Source organism: Oncorhynchus kisutch, linkage group LG9 (assembly GCF_002021735.2).
Source record: "Oncorhynchus kisutch isolate 150728-3 linkage group LG9, Okis_V2, whole genome shotgun sequence".
NCBI lineage: Eukaryota > Metazoa > Chordata > Actinopteri > Salmoniformes > Salmonidae > Oncorhynchus > Oncorhynchus kisutch.
In genome coordinates this window covers 22,861,144-22,883,098 of record NC_034182.2, presented here as the reverse complement: position 1 = coordinate 22,883,098, position 21,955 = coordinate 22,861,144, and the positions used below count along the sequence as shown (strand labels likewise).

Here is a 21,955-nt window from a genome sequence, read left to right as displayed (position 1 = left end):
AGCAAGGTCCACACAGAAATGGTTTGTTGCGATCGGTGTGAAAGAACTTGACTGGCCTGCACGGAGCCCTAACCTCAACCCCATCGAACACCTTTTGGGATGATTTGGAACCTTGACTGCGAGCCAGGCCTAATCGGCCAACATCAGTGCCCGGCCTCACTAATGCTGTTGTGGCTGAATGGAAGCAAGTCCCCGCAGCAATGTTCCAACGTAGTAGAAAGCCTTACCAGTAGAGTGGAGGCTGTTATAGCTGCAAAGTGGGGACCAATTCCATATTAATTTTGGAATGAGATGTTCGACGAGCATGTACTTTTGGTCATGTAGTGTATCAAAAGTAAAAGAAGAAGTATAAACAATTTCAAATCCCTTATATTAAGGTAACCAGACAGCACCATTTTATTTGTATTTATTTGGTTACTGATAGCCAGACATTACAAGGCAGAAGATGGCCAGGGATGTTTGTGAACTGGATCCTTGTCTGCTAAGCATTCAAAATGCAAATAATACTTTTGGGTGTCAGGGAAAACGTATGGGCTAAAAAGTACATGATTTTCTTTCGGAATGTAGTGGAGTAAAAGTAAAAAAATTCAAAAATATAAATAGTAATGTAAAGTACAGATACCCCTCAAAACTACTTAAGAAGTACTTTAAAGTATTTTTACTTACTTTACACCACTGTATGCACCTAGGTGTTTAATATGCATGTTCCCATGGAGAAGCGACATGGGAACACAACAACCTTGGTCGGCCAATCCCAGCGGATTATTATTTGTGCCATGATTCTTCAAACTGGGTGTATAATGTATTTTCCTACTTCATAGAAGAAGCTTTTTGAACATGTGAACTTTCATGTGCCTTAATAACAAAACTGTAAATTTAAATAAAATGTGAAATCACAAAGCTGTTTAGCAACAGAAAAAATACAGAATCTTGCCTAGCCATGATTGGTTGAGATAAGGAGGGGGCTGTGAGATTCGCGAGAAAGACAGATCATTCTGTCACTCAAGGCTTCTCTGTCAAATGACACTTCCTGCTCTCTGCTACTGCGGGTATTTGAAAGATCCATAGATTATTGGATTTACTCGTATTTTCACCATGGACAACATGCAATGTGTAGCTACAGCTTTCAATAACAGCGTTGGTCTGAATACAGCTGCTGGTATCGACACAGCCTTGTCTTCTGTGGCAAAAGCAGTCTGGTTGAAGCCGAGTGGGAAGGATTATTTTGAAAGTGTTTCAGTCTGCCGTGAATCATCAATCCATACAAGGGTAAGAGTATACAGTTAAAATTGTGCATATGTTATTATGTGCATATGTTATTGGCTCAACTGCATCAAAAAGTAATTTTCATTGCTACCTAGTGTTAGCTAGATAGCTAGCTAGACAGTTGCATACAGGTAACATACTAGCCAGCCAGCTAGCTGAGCTGGCCAATTGTATTCTGCTGTTAATGTTTATTGCTGGTGTGCTAACGTTAAGCCATCCTGATCTTCATCATGTTTGTCAATTTGACATGTTTAACTAGCTAGCGTACTGTAAATAGCCACTGTGGTGCGAATGATAATCAATTAGCAAGATAATCAATCCCCATGTTAAGTGATAGGGATACATGCTAAGTTGGCTAGCTACCTAACCATAATGACATTATAGCTAAATAGCTAGCTATCTACAATAGATAATAGATTGCAAGGTAGTTTTTTTTTGCATGTTCAACTAGCTGGCTAACTAGATTAATACAATTGACATCTAATTTAGCCAGCTGGTAATTATAAAGTTACATGTTTTACAAATCTAGCTAGTTCTTAGTGTCTGCGTTGTAATAGTTTGGCTGGAAGTAGGTTGAGTGTGTACAGGGTATTTTAGTACAGAGCTCTGTAGCGGTCAACAAGCAATAACAGACTAGAGGAGATTAATTCATTCATGTTTTAAGCTATGTTTCTGGATTTTGTATTTCAGCATAATAAAAACCTGCTCTCCACCACCAGTACAAGGAGATGAACAATGTGGTGAACAAGCAGTACTTTGGGTGTTTTGTAATCAGGTTTCAGCTGCAGTTCAACGCTGATGTCCTTCCTCCCAGAGATGTGCAAGCATCACCTGGACTGGACAAAATACAGCAAACATTTGAGAAGACTTGAGAGGACTTTTGCAAATGAAAAGGCCATCGACATTACATGGACATGAATATACTCGCAGGCTAGATTCCTTTGTTTATATCATATCATAGCATGACCTGAACCATGACCTGAGATCTAAGGATCTCAAGATATAGGCCTAGGTCTAGATAGGGTTTTTACTTTTGTGTTTTTCATTTTTCCTAATTGTAGGCTACAATCTTTAGCACTAGACGTTAATAATAAAGTCTTTTAATCTGAATCTTTTGTTTTTTAAGCACTACCTTACTGCTTTAGCACATGAACGGCAGTCACGTGTTCACATGTCAATTCTTTAAGAGATCTTAAGAGGTTCTAATGCTTAAGAGTGTGAACGATGCTAAATGGGCATAAACAAAGTGCACTAAACTACCTAACCTATTCCATAACACCTCCCCCAACAAGAAAATAAAATAAGAAATGTCACAGTCACATATCTATTTTTCTGAATTTCCATAAAACCTCCTTACCTGAAGAGACAATATGTCCAACATAAACACTAAAGCTGCAGTTACACAACCTGACTACAGAAACCCTCTACTCTGAGATAAGGTCATTCTCAAAACCGGAAACCAGTCAAAACCCCAAACCATCAAATTCTCTGCTCTGCGCTCAGGTAATTTCTTCCTGCCAAAAGTATCTGACATTATCAAACCAAGGGATAGCCTGTAAGCCCTCTGGTTTTAAACTGAGAGAACAAGTCCATTCACTCGTCCTATGGACAAGCACCATCTGATGTAGCCAGCGATGTGAGACTTGGAACAACATCACCTGAGACAAGTGAACATCAACCGCGACTGCAGCAAACTCACTAGGAACACAATACATGTTCCCCAATGCCTTTTCCTCCAGCCCTGAGCACTCACTGGAGGGTAACTGTTATCCTTATCACATTCCTCCACCTTAACAGGAGACACACTAGGTCAACATACAGCAGGAACTGTCAACTGCTCTTCAAGAACCGGAAATGACAAAAATCGCTGGATCTGGCTCAGGGATGGGCAACTCGGGGGGCCTGATTGGTGTCACAGTTTTGCCTCAGCTCCAGCTAACACACCTGACTCCAATAATCAAGTAATAATGATCTTCAGTTTAGAATGGAATATGTTAAATCAACTGTGTTTGCTAGGGATGGGGGAAAAGTGTGACACCACTCCGGCTTCCGAGGACTGGAGTTGCCCAACCCTGGCAGCCCTGATCTGGATTTTCCACCAAACTCACTTCAAGTTCCTGATTCTCTTCACAAGACACAGCCGTGTCACTCGTAAACCTCCCAGTGAATCCTCACTAACCTGAACTCATGACTGGGAAAAATCTCCTCCCTTTTATAGCTCAATTAGAATTGGGTCAGCTAAATCAAAATCTGACATCCAAACAACAATAGTGCAGGAGTGGGTGGCTAACTTCTGGACATCAGAACAGCGGTTACTTACCTAGAACTGGAAGAAGCTTTTTCCTTTAACGAGTCCGAGTAAGTCCGAGTTCCTGCTTTACCAGGAACAGGCCCAAATCCCTGTCATTTGCATGAAGAAAAAGGGGGCGGAGGGCGGGCTTCCTTCTGAGAATTCTTAGGCGAGTGAGTAACTGCCCACTGCCATCTATTCTATTGGCCAACGTGCAATCATTGGAAAATAAAATCGAAAATCAAGATTATCCTACCAACGGGACATTAAAAACTGTAATATCTTATGTTTCACCAAGTCGTGGCTGAACGACGACATGAATAATATAGAGCTGGTGGGATTTTCCATGCACCGCCAGAACAGAGAAGCTACGAGCGGTGGGGGTGTGTGTCTATTTGTCAATAACAGCTGGTGTGCGATGTCTAATATTAAAGAAGTCTCAAGGTATTGCTTGCCTGAGGTAGAGTACCTTATGATAAGCTGTAGACCACACTATCTACAGTTGAAGTCGGAAGTTTACTTAATATACTGAGGTTGGAGTCATTAAAACTCGTTTTTCAACCTCTCCACAAATTTCTTGTTAACGAACTATAGTTTTGGCAAGTCGGTTAGGACATCTACTTTGTGAATGACACAAGTAATTTTTCAAACAATTGTTTATAGACAGATTATTTCACCTATAATTCACTGTATCACAATTCCAGTGGGTCAGAAGTTTACATGCACTAAGTTGACTGTGCCTTTAAACAGCTTGAAAAATTCCAGAAAATTATGTCATGGCTTTAGAAGCTTCTGATAGGCTAATTGACATCATTTGAGTCAATTGGAGGTCTACCTGTGGATGTATTTCAAGGCCTACCATCAAACTCAGTGCCTCTTTGCTTGACATCATGGGAAAATACAAAGAAATCAGCCAAGACCTCAGAAAAGAATTGTAGACCTCCACAAGTCTGGTTCATCCTTGGAGGCAATTTCCAAACGCCTGAAGGTACCACGTTCATCTGTACAAACAATAGTACGCAAGTATAAACTCCATGGGACCACACAGCCGTCATACCGCTCAGGAAGGAGACACGTTCTGTCTCCTAGAGATGAACGTACTTTGGTGTGAAAAGTGCAAATCAATCCCAGAACAACAGCAAAGGACCTTGTGAAGATGCTGGAGGAAACCGGTGAAAAAGTATCTATATCCACAGTAAAACGAGTCCTATATCGACAACCTGAAAGGCTGCTCTGCAAGGAAGAAGCCACTGCTCAAAAACCGCCATAAAAAAACAGACTACAGTTTGCAAATGCACATGGGGACAAAGATCATACTTTTTGGAGAAATTTCCTCTGGTCTGGTAAAACAAAAATATAACTATTTGGCCATAATGACCATTGTTATGTTTGGAAGAAAAAGGGTGAGGTTTGCAAGCCGAAGAACACCATCCCAACCATGAAGCAGGGGGGTGGCAGAATCATGTTGTGGTGGTGCTTTGCTGGAGGAGGGACTGGTGCAATTCACAAAGTAGATGGCTTCATGAGGAACGAAAATTACGTGGATATATTGAAGCAACATCTCAAGACATCAGTCAGGAAGTTAAAGCTTTGTCGCAAATGGGTCTTCCAAGTGGACAATGACCCCAAGCATACTTCCAAAGTTGTGTCAGAATGGCTTAAGGACAACAAAGTCAAGGTATTGGAGTGGCCATCACAAAGCCCTGACCTCAATCCTATAGAAAATGTGGGCAGAACTGAAAAAGGGTGTGCGAGCATTTCTGACGGCCAAAGCCATCAGCTATCTTGCTAACTTGCACCTTGAAACTCACACTAGCGCTGCTGCAAACCTCACCTAGCATACTTGCTCGACACAAACTCGTGCAACAAACTTTCTCAGCAAATGCACAACCACACTGCCGAACCACACCAGTTCACAGCCATCTACAACCATAAATGCTAACATCTGTTAACATTTATGACGGACGAGCTCCTATACAGTATGTTACAAACCCAATAACTAGCCTACGTATATTGTTGCCCTCGCAATTGTCTAGGGGTCCTAGGCCTAGTTACAGAGTCTGTAACCTGAATGAATGTGTGCATGTATTTGAGAAATCAGAGTATGCGCCAAAGGTGTTGAATGTACTGTGCCCAGAGAGACAGCAAACTTACCTTGGTCCATGGCCAACTCTGTCTCTCTTGACCTCTTGGTTGGCCAGTCTAAGTAAGTTATCATTTGTTCAGATGGTGACGAAACACAAATATGTACAAAAAAGGACACTACAAACAGGCAAGCCCAAACTAAAGATTCGAAACAAAATCAACCCGTGAGGGCCACCAAACCAACTCTGCACCTGATGTGCTTATCAACCAGGCTCAGCACTTGGACCAACCCATCAGCACCTCATGTTATGACTTACAATGTCTCTGCATAAAGCTTTCATAATGCATCTAGAAGCATCTGAACGGACTTCATACACATGACATAACAGCTACTTAAGCTACTTAACCACTGAATACTTAGCCATTCGCCACGTCTCATGTTGCATACCCGCGAACACACACACAAACACGCACGCACACACACCTACCACAACACATCGTTTAATATTTATCATCTCAACCTTTCAGCCTACATTCCAGATTTAGACTCCACTTTGTGTGTGTGTGTGTGTGTGTTTTTGTCTGGCGCTTGGGCAATAGAGAGAGAGGGGCCAAATGAGAGAGGGGAGCTCCTGCCAACATGGTTGTTTACCCTGTTTCCCTTTTCACTGCACGCTTGTTGTTGGATGGAGAGAGATAGTCTGAGAGAGATGAAAAGGAAAAGAGAGGGAGTGAATGAGAGAAAAACGGAATAAAGATTGAGCGAGATGTGAATAGTTGGGGCAGTGTAATAGAAAGAGATTGACAAGAGACAGAGAAAGGTGAAGAGAGACCGAATGGAAAACAACAAAGAAAAACAGACAAAGCTAGTAAAGAGAGGAGAGAGAAAGATAGAAGTAGAGGGAAAAAGAGAGAGAGAGAGAGCTATACAGACAGAGACAAAACAGAGACCGAAGTAGAGAGACGAAACCGAGAGAACTAGATAAGAAAGATATATTATTGAGAAAAAGAGGGAGAAATATATCAATGTGAACTGATAGTTATTCAGCTCATGTCCGACTGCAGGTGTGTTAGAGACGGATTGGCCTCTCAGAGGGGCACCGCAGGGTGAGTAGGCCACACACACACACAGTAGTGTTAGCACTCAGCACAGGAACACAGTAACACTGGACACACCTCAGTGAGCAGCAGGATGTGAGCTATAGATCCTGAATATCCTGAAGCCACCCAGAAATAAGACATATGGAGAAAGTAATATCCGACTCCACAACTGATATTCTACCACAGGGATTCACTTACTGTAACAGTGCTTTTTCATAGAAATAAGATGTATCTTCTATTTTATCGCAAGCTTTTAGAGCAGGTGTCCCTAATTCAGGTCCTTGAGGGGTCTGTAGAGTCCAGAGGTTTTCATGATGCTCTGTTGACTATGGCCTGTAGTTGGCAGTGTGTATGTTGCTGACTATAGACTAGGTGTCTAGAGTGGAGTGGAGTAGACTCTGGTCAGTCAGTCAATGATTGATCAATGAAGGGTGGACAGAGAACCAACAGAGACCAGAGAGGCACAAAGCAGATATAAAAGGCACTGACCTGTATTAGCCTTGCATCAGAGAAAGATGGGTCTCTGTGTAAAGGATAGCGGCCAGAAGGATGTTTCCTCGAATAACTTGCTAATCCTTTAGCTATGCTTCTGTGTTTGTTATCAAATCAACTCATGATCATCTTCTATTCACAGAGACAATAGAGAGAGCAGGGCTTGTGTTAATGAAAAAAAAAGTTTTAGTGTCTTAGAGAAAAAGTAACTGATCCTAGATCAGCACTCCTACTCATGAGGCACATGATGAATACAGGCCCATATCTGTGTCAATACTGTAACACTTGGTAGTCTCTGTAGTGTAATAAGTCTATCCATCAGTCACAGCAGGGAGGAAGAAAAATTGTTGACGTTTTGTAAAGTGATCCAAGACCGATTGATAGCAGTTCAAAGCTAGCAATCAAAGCTCACTTGAAGTAGAGCGCTGAACTATGTTAATATCGAGAAATATCAGTGTATTTGATGGTGAATCCATGAGTTACTCTGATACTGTACCTCATACCTGGGTTGCATTTTCAGAACGATGAGATATAAATCAATTATATAGAACAATAATGATTCTGTGTCAAGGGTAGAGCTGTGGCGGTATCGAGATTTCATCAGCCGGTGATTGTCAAGCAAATAACTGTCGATCTCACGGTAATTGACCGTTAATTAACATGAACACATTTAGAATCTCCTGTCTTCCACACATAGCCTACAAGCCACTGATACAGACCTTTGGAACATCTACACAGTAGTCTAATAAATCCATGTAATATAGCCTACACCTTCACAATAAATCCATTATTTATTTTAGACAGGTCTAAAGAAACATGATATGAAGATAATGTAGTCTCTGAGTTGTCTTTATGTTTTGATCTGACTATGCTATATGGATGTGGCTACACTAGTTCATTTAGCAGACACGATTTGGTTAGAATTATTTTATATTATTTTATAGTATGAAGAATAGAATTTAACAAAGCTTGAATAAAATAGAAAGTATATTTTCTCCAAAAGAGGGAGTGTGCACATGCATCTATTCTGTGTTGAGTGATTAACAAAGAAATAGGTACTCCTATATGCTTAATTTAGAGTTATTAATGTAACTTTAGTTGTGATACAAACGTAGGGCTATATGTTTTTATTTTTAATACATTGTAAGGCTGTATGATGCAGCTCTAATGATGATTTGAAAAAAGTTGCTTGAAAGGCATAAGTTCTGTTTGTTTTTTCTGCAGGCTGTACACACTTCATCAGTCTCTCATTCACAATTTGACAAGCACTTGATAATGCCTTGAATTTCCCAGGGCCATCCCCTTTGTGTGGCCGTAAATGCACCCTAAAAAAATCTGTGCCTTTTGCGTCCAGTGGCCGTTGTTCACTTCTCCCTGAGTACTGTGTGCTCCGAAGCACCTCTCACGCACATGGCTCTCCATCACATGATCGGGTCATTCTCACAGGCTACAAGTGAAGACAGACACTTCGGGGATGCACTGCATGCGTCTTTATCCAATTCCGAGGTGCATATTGAAGATATTGTAAGAACTGTCCACATTTATTTCATCAGCCAACAAGATGAGTAGGCCTAACGAACAGCAAAAGCACTAATCTATGTCAATCTACTATCCCCCATAGTACAAAAAGTTACCTATTCGGTGCGAGAAGTAAATATTCCAAACATAGTCTGGGACAGTTGTGGGATGTGATAGATCCCAAATTAATGCGACCACTTTTTTTAAGCAATGAGGCTCACGCAACAGATCAGAATTTAGCTTAAAATGTGATCAACTATTTGGCAATTTTTTTCACATTATAAGCGCATTAGGCTTATGGGGAAAACACACCATTTTTAAAAGTGACCGCAAATGCGATTATGCATTGTAATGCTTTTATTATAAAGGTGCATTTTTATGGTGAAATTGATCTTCCCCAAAATTGTAACTCACGCGATGCTTATGCCAGTTAGGCTACTATGATTCGAAAAAGTCACAAAAAAGGATTTTTTTCTTGCCTTACGCTGGGCATCATTCACAAGTGATAATATATCATTCACAAGTGATAGGCTAATATTGTTACCCATCAGACTATTGTTGATTTAATCTTGTCTTTACATATACTAAATAATATATGTGTGAAATTTGTTTTGATTTAGAATGGACCATTTTAATGCACCTGTCTCGAAACGGGCAGAGGAAAAAATATATATCTTATCTATGCACTTAAATAGTGAATGTAGGACACTTTTCCCGTAGTTCATTTTCATGAAAGCCAGGTAGGCTATACTCCTGTTGTAAAGATAAGCAATGGGCTTATTAGTAGGAAAGTTGAGAAATAAATATAGTAGGCCTAGCCTAAAGAAAGCTGATAGGACCTTACTCTTTTTAGTAGAGGCCAATACTCTGTTTTCTCGCGCAGTTGCATAGCCTATAGAAATATTGCGCATCGTGAGCTCATGGGCTCTCATGAAGTGTTTGATTAAATTTTCAATTATATTTGTATTGACGTCAGAGTGATTAGAGGGACAATAGAGTGCTGAGTTCCAGACAGTTAGCATGTTCACTAATGACCAGCAGCAGCATCAAAGCTTGGAGAAGCCTAATTACCGTGACTAAATAGTCACGTGGAATTTGACTGCCTTCATGACTGGCGGTAATACGGTCACCGCAACAGCCATAGTCAAGGGTGATATGGAAACTTGACAGCGTACACCAAAATTGTATCTACAGTGTTTAGAATGTTGCACCCTCCTAAACACAACCATGCCTCCTACCTAAGCCTCGTGATTTTCAACCGAACATATTGAATGACACATGGCAGCTATTCTGACTACTCCACCGAACAGTGTATGAAAAGCTTGTGTATACACAATTATCCAGTGAGAGTTAATTTCTGGTGCTTAAAAGCTGATTAGCGTGTCAGCCTGCCCATCGCTTCAAGAAATGATAACAGAAGCTAAGCAGCGGTTGAAAAACATCCATAATACCAAGAGGGTATTATGAGAAGGAGAGGGAGTAGGAAAGGGAGATAGAGGAGGGAGAGAGACTGTGTGTGTGTTGTTTTTCAGCTGGCAACAGTCTCTTAGCCCTCCCCTCTCTCAATCTCCCCTCTCTGTAGTGACATATTCCCTGAGCAGTTTAACAGTTATTACATGCTCTAAAACGCACTGACTCACTGAAAAAGAGAGATAGACGGAAAAAGGGGGAGAGAGGTAGAGAGAGTGTGTGTGTTTGAGAGAGGGAGAGAGAAAGGAAGAGAGTTTGTTGGAGAGAGAAGGATAGGGCAAAAGAGAGGGAGGGAAAGGGAGATGGATGTATAGAGGTAGGGAGGGACTTAGGGAGGATTCAAGTCGACATGGAGATGATGTGTAATGGAGTGGTACAGTATGTGTGAAATATTGGTGTTAAGTGAATTATTTTCTCTGTCCAGTCGATACCTAACTAACAATCCCTAGCAGTAGATAACACATTGTTGCTGATCATTTGCAGAGAGCTGATATATAGTGCCTTCGGAAATAATTAATACCCCTTGACTTTTTCCTAAATGTGTTACGTTACAGCCTTATTCTAAAATTGATTAAATAAATAAAAATCCTCAGCAATCTACACACAATACCCCATTATGACAAAGTGCAAAAAGTTTTTTGAAATTTTTGCAAATGTTTTTCAATAAAATACTGAAATACCTTATTTACATAAATATTCAGACATTTTGCTATGAGACAAGAAATTGAGTTACAGGTGCATCCTGTTTCCATTGATCATCCTTGAGATGTTTCTTGATTGGAGGCCACCTGTGGTAAATTCAATTGATTTGACATGATTTAGAAAGGCACACACCTGTCTATATAAGGTCCCACAGTTGACAGTGCATGTCAGCAAAAACCATGTTTTTCAGGAGCAGGGACTAAGAGACTAGTCAGAATCAAGGCAAAGATGAACAGAGCAGAGAGATCCTTGATCAAATAAAAACCTGCTCCAGAGCGCTCAGGACCTCAGGCTGGGGGCGAAGGTTCACCTTCCAACAGGACAACAACCCTAAGCACACAACCAAGACAACACAGGAGTGGCTTCAGGACAAGTCTTTGAATGTCCTTGAGTGGCCCAGCCAGAGCCCGGACTTGAATCCTATCGAACATCTCTGGAGAGACTTGAAAGTAGCTGTGCAGCAACGCTCCCCATCCAATCTGTCAGAGCTTGAGAGGATCTGCAGAGATGAATGGGAGAAACTTCCCAAATACGGGTGTGCCAAACTTGTAGCGCCATATCCAAGAAGAATCTATGCTGTAATCGCTGCCAAAGGTGCTACAACAAAGTTCTGAGTAAAGGAATACTTATGTAAATATGACATTTAAAAAAAAAAACTGTTTTTGCTTTGTCATCATGGGGTATTGTGTGTAGATTGATGAGGGAAAAAAAGGATGTAACGAAACAAAATGTGGAAAAAGTCAAGGGGTCTGAACTTTCCAACTTTCACATTGTTATTTATCATTATGGTTTGTATTGTGTATAACCCATTGGTTTGATGATTTTCTCTCTGATGGCCAAGTCCTTCCATGTAATGAGTTTGCTGTAATGTGGCCTTTGACATCCAGTCGCTTGCTAACATGCTAATTAACATGCTAATTTCAGGTTTTCATAATAATGTGCATCTACATTACATTAGCTATGCTAATACTATTACGAAGGGAAAACAGGTTATAGTTTAGTTTTCACCACTATCTCACAATAACAGAGTACAACACTGACAGTGTGTTACAGTCAATATTGCAAGACGAAATGTATTTAAAAAAATATATATAACTGGCTGGTTCATTCTGATATGATGGATGAGTTTCTTATTCTTCTTTTTCTCTGCTTCTGAGGGATATCCTGTTTCTAAATGTCCACAGCCTGACAGAATAGGCTAGATAATTCTAGGGGAGGGATTCTCTACTAGTTAGCCACAAGTTACAATTTCGGACATGGCCGATTTGACACAACCAAATGAAAATAAAAAGTATATGGCACAAGTTGATTATGTGGTATTGTCAACCTGAAATATTGATTCTTATATCTAGGATGCTTATATTTGAGATTTAGGAGTATTCAATTATTGTGGAAGGTGTATTTCTAGTGTGTGTGTACGTGTGACTGTGTGTCTTTGTCTGTGTGTTACTGATAAGTAATGAAGTCATTTTTTCCAAATTGTGGCACCAAAATCCTTGCCAAGACCACAGTACTCCAATGAGCCTGATAAGACCAAGTCGCTGTGAAGAGAGAAATATACAGGGGGAGAGAGCAGGAGAGAAATAGAGAGGGGGGAGAGAGCAGGAGAGAAATAGAGAAAGGGACAGAGACAAACAGAGAGAGGGGGGGGGGAGTGAAGGAAAAAGAGGAAAGGACGAGAGAACGACAGATGTGTGCAGACTGTGTGTCGGGGTGACGCTCTCTGATGACTAATCACAGGCACCCTAGGGGCCACACAAACACCAATACACACACACACACACACACACACACACAGCTCTAGCTATGAACAGTCAACACACACCCGCACACAGGGAGGAGTCAGGCTATTGGTTTCTAAACAAGGTCCCCCAGCCAATGTTCAGGTCAAATGTAAACGTCTGTATGTGAAGAGAAAGTAGTTAAGGGTTTGGTTAACTTGGTTATGGTAAGGGTTACGTTTTGGGATAAAAAGACCTTAAAAATTATGAAACGTGCTGTTTAGGCCCATCCTCTGTCTTCATCAACAACTCCCTAGCAAGCCACGAGTCTACTAGATGGTAATAGGTGCTCACGTTGCCCCTAGTCTGTCTGCCTGCCTGCCTGCCTGCCTGCCTGCCTGCCTGCCTGCCTGCCTGTCTCTACCACTTTATCTCTATCCCTTCATTATTTTTCTTCCTCTTGTCTTCCCAGTTAATTATTTTAATTTGAACTAATTATTAATTCACTTCTAGAGTCCCATAGAACTGTGAAGGTCCCAGATTAGTAAAACAATATATTTAGGCTGTGTGTGTGTGTGTGTGTGTGGGGGGGGGGGGGGGGGGGGGGGGGATTCTTCTATGCTTGTGTTGACCTAAAGTCCATGACGACAAAGGCTATTTTAAGTTTAGGGATTAGGGTAAGGGTTGCAATTAGGGTAAGGGGTTAGGTTTAGGGTTAGGGTTAGGTTTAAGGTTTGGGTTAGGGTTGAGGGAAAATAGGATTTTGAATGGAAATCCATTTTTAGGTCCCCATGAGGATAGAAGATCAAATAGGTGTGTGGATGTGCACTGTGTGCGTGAGTGAGCGTGCGTGTCTAGTTCATGTGTGTCTATGTTCATGTGTGTCTATGTTCATGTGTGTCTATGTTCATGTGTGTCTATGTTCATGTGTGTCTATGTTCATGTGTGTCTATGTTCATGTGTGTCTATGTTCATGTGTGTCTAGTTCATGTGTGTCTATGTTCATGTGTGTCTATGTTCATGTGTTTCTAGTTCATGTGTGTCTATGTTCATGTGTGTCTGTGTTCATGTGTGTCTATGTTCATATGTGTTCATGTGTGTCTATTCATGTGTGTCTATATTCGTGTGTGTGAGACAAAAAGAGAGAGATGCTATAATATTAGAATATATTTTCATGTATATATTCATTTATCTTTCTAGGACGTGAACAAGTGACGCCATGACGACTGAGATGCAGGAGATCGCCATTACGGAGGAGAAGCCTTTACTTCCGGGTCAGCCCGATCCTGCAAAGGTCAGTGAGTGTACTTACATACATAACCCCTCATCCTGCCTCATACATACATGCTGTCACACCCTATCTCCACATGCCACATACATGCATATACTGTATTTTGTGTGTGTACATGTATGTGTGTAGTTGCTAGGCTGGCTCAGATATGAGCGCTCGGTTGATGTCACCCTGAGGGTGTGAGAGATGAGGCTCCTCTCTCTCTGATGTTGTTATATACTGCAGAGCTGGAGAGTATGGTTGAGATCTGTACTCTCACTGCTGCCAACTGCAGGCGGTGGACAGGGAACTGCAGACTCAAAGGCATATTCAGAAAATGGCTCGTGGTAGGAGTGCTGATCTAGGATCAGGCCCCACCTGTCCATATAATCACAATGAATATAGTAACTGATCCTAAATCAGCACTCCCACTGAGTCTTTGTGAATACGGGCTCAGGACTCATGTTAGTGGGTTGATTCTGGGTTGATTCTGTGAAATGTCTTTGCCAATGAACAGCTGCACAATTAGCTTCCCAGAGAGGTTCCAGATGTATTTGACTATGGTTTTGTGTGGCCGGAAATGTGTCTTGTTTTGGCTGCTTCATGGTTTCTATCCATCTTGCTAGGATGCTGAGGCTGCAGCTCGAATACTGTTGGACCAGGGCCAGGTAAGGTTGTTTAGTTTCCTGTTACTGTACGTACATTATGTGTGTGCATGTGTCTCGTGTCACGTGAAAGTATGTTTTCTCAACATATATTTGTGTGCGTACGTGTTACATACGTGTATGCGTGTATTAGTGCCTGAATGTTCATATGTGCACGTGTCTGTAACTCTCTCTCTCTCTGTCATCCTCCAGGAACACAGTATTGAGACACCTCATGGTCTCCTCCACGTGACTCTCCATGGAACCTCTAACACACGCCGTCCCGCCATCCTCACCTTCCACGATGTGGGCCTGGACAGTGAGTCTCTCTCTCTCTCTCTCTCTTTACGTCTTAATATTTATCTCTCTCTGTCTTTCTCTTTCATCTCACTTTTTTTGTATACCTTTCCCCGCTCATCCCCTCCAGCAACTTCCCCTCTTTCATTTTGAGTTTCCCCTTCAGCTCAGCGCCTGCCCTTTCTTCATTTATGCTTTTCATTTATGCTTGTAATTCTCTCACTTTCTCTTTCTCACTCTTGCTTTCTCTCTCTCGATTTCTCTTTCTCTCTCTCCCATTTTCTCTCCCTTATCTCTGTCTCTCTCTCGCTCTTTCTCTCTCTCTCTCTCTCCCTCTCCCACAGGTAAAAGCTGCTTCTCTCCTCTGTTTACATTTGAGGAGATGCAGGAGATAGTGAAAAACTTCACTCTGGTCCACATTGATGCTCCTGGCCAAGAGGAGGGGGCCGCCAGCTATCCTATGGGGTATGCATATCATGTGTGTGCGTGCGTGCGTTTGTGTGTGTTAGGGTTGGACTGTATACAGATTTTCATAACTTAATATCATTCCTGTACCATACTGCTAACAAATGCTAAGAAAGTACTAGGGAATTCCCATAGCGGACACTAGCTTAATGCTAACAAGCGCAAGCAAATATCAACTAAATGCAAGGACAGACATCCCAGCTCATAATGTTATACAGCCGTCTCAAAAGGCTAATCACACTTGATCCAGGAGGGGATTGATTGTCTCTGCTGTTACCATTAAGCTTGATCTTGCAAGCTAGCCACCTATAGCTGGCAAGTTAGCAAACCAAATGCATAGCTGGAGCCCTGAGCTGGAGAAAATGTATTTGGCACATCTTAGAAAGCTGGTTAACTTATAAGACGTTTCGCTGGCAAACATTAGTATTGAATTTCAAGTTTAACATGAAACTTCCGTTTGCTCCATGTGAGCAAACATCCCATGTGACTGGCTCAATTGATTTAGTATATCTTTGTTGACGGTATTGAAAATCATACCGTCACTATTTCAAGATACCCCGGTATGTACAGTATACCGCCCAAGCCTAGTGTGTGTGTGCGTGTTTGTATTTAAGTGTTCATAATAAACATATGTTCCCGCTCATGTTTTTAAGATACCAGTATCCGTCCATGGAGCAAATTGCAGAGATGATCCCTGCAGTCCTGACATATTTCAAGTGAGTCAGACTTATGTCACCGTCATTACGTAATACTCGCTTGTTTAGCCAGCATGTCCACTATAAAGCAAACTAGTGTTTTATAATGTAGTTTCAAAAACATCTACTGGAGTCCACAACACTGAAACACAGACATATTGGCGCTAATAGAACATCTGTCACTAAGTTTGTTCTCTCGCTCACTGTTCTAGTTTCCGTTCTGTCATCGGAGTTGGAGTGGGAGCTGGGGCGTACATTCTCTCCAGGTTCACAGTGAGTGTCTGATTTCTCCTTGTTATGTTTACTGCCCCCTGTATCGGTTTATACAGCTGCCCTGGGAAAAAATCACAGTATACCATTCTGTTAGCTTCTGTTAGGCAGTCTCTTGGCAGTCTGTGCATTGGACTAGCGTGGGTTAGCATATATTTGCTATATGGTTCTCTCCACAGTGTATACCAATGCTCGCTTCTTTTTTCAATTTCTACAATTCAACAGTCTCAACATACAGTTGACCAATTTTTTTTTTCTCTCTCTCTCTCTCTCTCTTTCCTTCTCTCTCCTCCGTCCTCTCAGATGGCCCACCCAGACTCAGTTGAAGGTCTCGTTCTCGTCAACATTGACCCTCAGGCTAGAGGGTGGATGGACTGGGCTGCCCAGAAGGTTACTGTCTCTTCAATATGCTCACAGATGTAGGATCTTAATTTGAGCCACTTTGCTATAGCAGGAAAATAATCATTTCCGCAACAGGAAATGTCAAACTGGAAATGACAAACTTTAGCCTTTTGAAAACACAAATTTACTACAAGTTTGCATTTCCTGCCGTGCAGGAAAATTCTCAGCAAAAAAAAGAGTGATTAAATTAAGATCCTACATCTGTATAATACTGGCAACATTAGTATGAAATATTATTATTATTATCATCACTCAGAAGCCCAAAAGATTTTGGACTATATTCATGAGTACTAGCAGCATTTCCATCAATTTGACAATATCAATCCCATATCCTATTCAATATCACCATTACTCTTCTGTGTTGTTGTGTTGACATCTACATTACCATTCAAGTAGATACTCAATTACCAGTACGTATATCCATTACTCTTGATCTAGCAGTTAATAAACAGTCATTACTGTCTCAGACAATGGGATATTTTGACTATGTTGGCAATTTCATAAAGTAACATATAGATGAGGAAAATAGATAGTGGAATTGTATTCATGGTGGTTTTACTGTATACATGATATTGACTAAGCTGTTATTGATTTGTCCTAACTATACCTCTCTCTCTCTCGCTATTTCTCTATCTCTCTCTCCCTCTCTCTTTCTGTCTCCCTTTATTTCTCAATCTCTTTCTTTCTTTCTTTCTTTCTTTCTTTCTTTCTTTCTTTCTTTCTTTCTTTCTTTCTTTCTTTCTTTCTTTCTTTCTTTCTTTCTTTCTTTCTGTTTCCAGATCACTACCCTGACATCCTCTCTCACAGAGCAGATCTTGAGTCATCTCTTCAGTCAGGTGTGTGTGTGTGTGTGTGTGTGTGTGTGTGTGTGGTATCATAGACTGGAACCCGATGTGGGTTTATTGACACATTGTTATTGTATCATTTCTGTCTTGGTTTGTAGGAGGAGATGTCAGCTAACGCAGACCTGGTGAAGTCACACAGAGATCGCATCTCTAAAGCCCCCAACCTGATCAACATCGAGCTTTTCTGGAGGGGCTACAACAGGTACACACAGGCACACACACATGCACGCGTGCACACATACACACTAACAAACCTACAATCGTGTAACCTTTCCTTTCCTCTTTTCCAGCCGTAGGGATCTGATCCTTGACCGTACCAGCAACTTCAAGTAAGCATTTCACCATCAGACCACTTACATCAGCTGTGACAATAGTACACAATAGGTCTCTCACTCTTTCCATTGAATATACCTAAGAGTCTCGCTGTTTCTCTCAATCTTTGTCTTTGTCTCTCTCTGTCCATCTCTCTCTCTTTTCTTTCTCAGGTGTCCTGTGATGCTGGTGGTCGGGGATCAGGCACCGTATGAGGAGGCTGCTGTACGTTTTGGCTTTATATCTTAATGTAGGCCTACCACGTAGGCACCGAACACACCCAGGTGAGGTGAATGTGGTGATGTGGTTTAATTCCAAGTTTTTCCCTCCATGTCCACCAGGTGGAGTGCAACAGCAAACTGGACCCAACAACAACCTCATTCCTCAAGGTACTCAAGCTTTCTTCATCACCCCCTCAGTCATCAAAACAAACCACAGACACAAGCCATTTCCCTCAGACATTCAGTTGCTACTAAACACAAAATTGTCATCTTCTTCTTCAGATGGCAGATGCTGGCGGTCTTCCCCAGCTTACCCAGGTAAGACACATTAAACATGCCTAGTTGTTAAATACATATATTTTTAGTTCATACAAGCTGTGAATTTAACATGTGTTTTGGTGCTAATACAGAAATACAGCACTTATCATAATGAATACAACTAACCATCCAGTAACTATTGTAATTCCTGCATGTCCATGTCATAGTACAAATATCGATTTTATATGACGTATTTTATGGATAAAATCGAATGTACCTTCTGTGTTTACTTAAAGCCCAGCAAATTGACCGAGGCTTTCAAGTACTTCATTCAGGGGATGGGCTACAGTAAGTTTGCCTTAGTTTGTAATATGTGGCTATGACGACCTACTGTGACCTTTGTGCTACTGTCTCTCTGTATCAATCTAATTATCCTCCCTCTTGCTCCCTCTCCCACAGTGGCATCATCCGTCATGACCCGTCTGTCTCGTTCGCGCACCACCTCGCTGTCTTCCTCTTACTCCATGGAGGGGGAGCGCGAGCGTTCTCGTACCCTGTCTCAGAGCTCTCAGGGTGGGCAGATGCCCCCCAGCCCCTCCCATACCATGGAGGTGTCCTGCTGAAGAGAGAGAGAGAGACAGAGAATGAGTGTGTGTGAGAGAGGGGGATGGAGGATGGAATGGAGAGAGAGGGGGATGGAGAGAGAGAGAGAGAGTGAGGGATGGGTAGAGGGCAGAGGACCAGCTGAGAGAGAGAAGGTTTTATGGGAACATGGATGTAAAGGAGAGGTAGAGGGACAGAGGGAGAATGAAAGACAGTTACTTAAACACTGTCATCTATTAATCTCTTCACACAGACAGCGAAGGGTAAAGGGAATGATAAACGAAAAACGGGAATGGAAGAAAGGAAGTTTTTAGGAACAAGGGAGGGAATATAAGGAAAAGGGTAGCAAGGAACGTGTGTTTTAGGGGCGCCGGCAGTCCTCTCTCCCCCTCTATCAGAACATCTGTTAGCCAATAGAGCCTATTAACCTAGAGAGTGGAAGTGGCCTGTAGTGATCTCACCTTAGTGTTCACCAGTAGAAATAATTATGATAATGAGAAAGATTATGATGATATTAACACAATTAATAATGACAATGACAATAATGTCATAGTAATATTATTTAAAAAATGATCTTTATTTTTAAAGCATGAAATACAAGGGAAAAAAGACTATAGTAGAAGTACTTCAAATGAAAATGTGTGTCTGTCAACTCTTTTAATAAAACATGTTTGGCCTTTTTCATTTTTTCTTTTTGTAACCTGCCTCAGTGAAGGGTTGAAGTTTCTCATTGGTCACTTGATCCTTAACCATAGCAATGGCCAGTGAGAATCTACTTCCTCCTCTCTGTTGCCAGGTAGATACTTTCTTCCATTGGCCCTGTTTAAAAGTGTATCTGATTTCAGCTCATGTGAAAATTGATGTTTCCTTTTTCTTTTATGTGAAGATGAGTTTGTTGGTACATGTGTGTTTGTGATGTAGCTGATGAGGAATAGCAGAGGATGATAATGAAGATGGGGATGGCTGATGAAGAGTGACATTGTATGAGTGAGTGAACTATGCCATTAAATCAGTGCGTCCAATGCTGATGGCAGTTCCAGACTTGACCATCAACAAGGTGAAAAATCTGTTGATGTGCCCTTGAGGAAGGCACTTACCCCTAATTTGCTTCAGGGGCGCTGTACTACTATGGCTGCCCCTGTAAAAAATAACATCTTCGGGGGTCACTGTGCTATGGGGGTTTATGATGACATACATTTACCTGCATACATACACTACTAACATACTTGAGTCTTTATCAAAGGGATAAGCTAGCTAATACCTTCTTGGACAAGCATACTATACATGTTTTGTGATCGCTAGATGTAGGCATTGCATAGCCCTAGAGTGATGCACTGATCATGACTGACAGCTGAAAGCACCAATCGCATGTCTGTGTGTCAGATTGACAGCCGAGAACCAATAGCATGTCTGAATTTGGAGCTATGAGGGTGCTTTTTGTTCCAGAAGATGTGAGCGGGAATTAATGCTATCTGTAATTCTGTCATGCAGTGGAAGGTACTGGATAGTGTACGTGAACAAGGCAATTTTTAGGTTGTGTGTGTTTGTTTCTGACTGTGTTTATGTGCAAGTGTGTGTATGTATTTGAAAGCTCTCATACCTTCTAAGCACAATTTAAGAGGAGAGGTGAGGAAAGGAGAGTCCACCCCATGTCCCATTGGACCTTCTTATGATCTAACAATGAACCAGCCCCTTCACTGCCAACAGGGAATAGCCAACTACTACACCCTAAACCTAGAAGCCTGACTGTCCACACTGATTTGACATTTTAGTCATTTAGCAGATGCTCTTATCCATAGAAATTAGGGTTAAGTGCCTTGCTTAAGGGCACAATAACAGATTTTCAGCTAGCCAGCTACAGGGTTCGAACCAGCAACCTTTCGGTTTCTGGCCCAACGCTCGTAACCACTAGGTTACCTGCCATCCAGCAGTTATACTATAGGAACTGTTCCCTGTGTGTACAAATTTGGGGTGGCAGGTAGCCTAGTGGTTAGAGCGTTGGGCCTGTAAACGAAAGGTTGCTAGATTGAATCCCTGAGCTGACAAGTTATAAATCTGTCTTTCTAACCCTGAGCAAGGCAGTTAACGCACTGTTCCTAGGCCAACATTGTAAATAGGAATTTGTTCTTAACAGCACATCCATGTGGAGCTCAACACTGCCCTGATCTGGATCAATGAACACACTGTTAAAGGCCCCGATTAAAACAGAACACACTTGGAGAGCTGTATGTGTGTGTGTGAGAGAGAGTGTGTCTTTTTGGTTTCTGTAGTTGCGTGCAATCATTCATAATGGCGTATGTCGCATTTTGATCACTTTGAACTTTACAAACCTGTTTGGGGTTTGCTTGTTTCTTTCCCATTCTCTTCAGATCTCCTCCCCATACATCACTTTGTTGTAGTAGAGCGGGTTGGATGGTTGATGATATTGAAGAATCCGAGGTTAAGTCGGTTTGATTAGGTGTATTTTGATGATGGTGGTGGTGGTGATATTTCTAGATAATAACAGGAATGTTATATTGATAATGAGGAGAAGGGTGATGAAGACTGAAGAACAGAAGGAATGATAAGGCTCCTCACAGTCTTGCAAGGGAGCCTCTTAACAAAAAAAATGAAAACGGATGAAGCTTAATAGTTTACCAGGAAAAGGGGGCGGAACTTATTGTTTGAGTTGAGAGTGGGCTAGGGTTGTGTGAATGTACACTTGTCCATTTCTTTTGTGTTTATTCTTGATTTACCTTCAATTATATTCTTTTATCCACCTTTACTTTGGACAATTTTGTTTTACTACGTGAAGTGTTAGTTTTACCGTCCCAGTTAGCTCAAAGGTTAGACAATAGTGTGTTAGTTCTTGTGTAACTTTTTTAGCATTAGCCCAAAAAAAAGGAAGAATAATACCAATAATTAACCTAAAGAAAGTTAAAGAATATCAACATACAATCAAAAGTACTTGTGTGGCTAATTGGTCTGTATAATACAATGAACAACCTAAAAAATTTCAAAAATATTAAAAGAAGAAAAAAATAATCAA

General features: G+C 41.3%; 1 protein-coding gene across 5 annotated transcripts in view; it reads left to right on the top strand.

Annotated features, from left to right (window-relative positions):
* The window catches only part of LOC109896904 (protein NDRG2), a 32,087-nt gene extending 10,132 nt beyond the window's left edge, over nt 1–21,955 (top strand). For 4 of the 5 annotated variants that reach the window (XM_031832171.1, XM_031832166.1, XM_031832168.1 and 1 more), the window contains exons 2-16: nt 13,846–13,939; nt 14,542–14,583; nt 14,773–14,878; nt 15,201–15,321; nt 15,975–16,037; nt 16,229–16,289; nt 16,590–16,676; nt 17,468–17,524; nt 17,632–17,735; nt 17,824–17,862; nt 18,019–18,070; nt 18,187–18,234; nt 18,349–18,384; nt 18,621–18,672; nt 18,784–21,955. In XM_031832171.1, the coding sequence (XP_031688031.1) occupies nt 13,865–13,939; nt 14,542–14,583; nt 14,773–14,878; nt 15,201–15,321; nt 15,975–16,037; nt 16,229–16,289; nt 16,590–16,676; nt 17,468–17,524; nt 17,632–17,735; nt 17,824–17,862; nt 18,019–18,070; nt 18,187–18,234; nt 18,349–18,384; nt 18,621–18,672; nt 18,784–18,947 (1,107 nt within the window). In that variant the 5' untranslated portion in view covers nt 13,846–13,864 and the 3' untranslated portion in view covers nt 18,948–21,955. Of the gene's footprint in view, nt 1–6,342; nt 6,749–13,845; nt 13,940–14,541; nt 14,584–14,772; nt 14,879–15,200; nt 15,322–15,974; nt 16,038–16,228; nt 16,290–16,589; nt 16,677–17,467; nt 17,525–17,631; nt 17,736–17,823; nt 17,863–18,018; nt 18,071–18,186; nt 18,235–18,348; nt 18,385–18,620; nt 18,673–18,783 lie in introns of those variants that run through there. The other variant, XM_031832167.1, reaches the window with a different exon arrangement.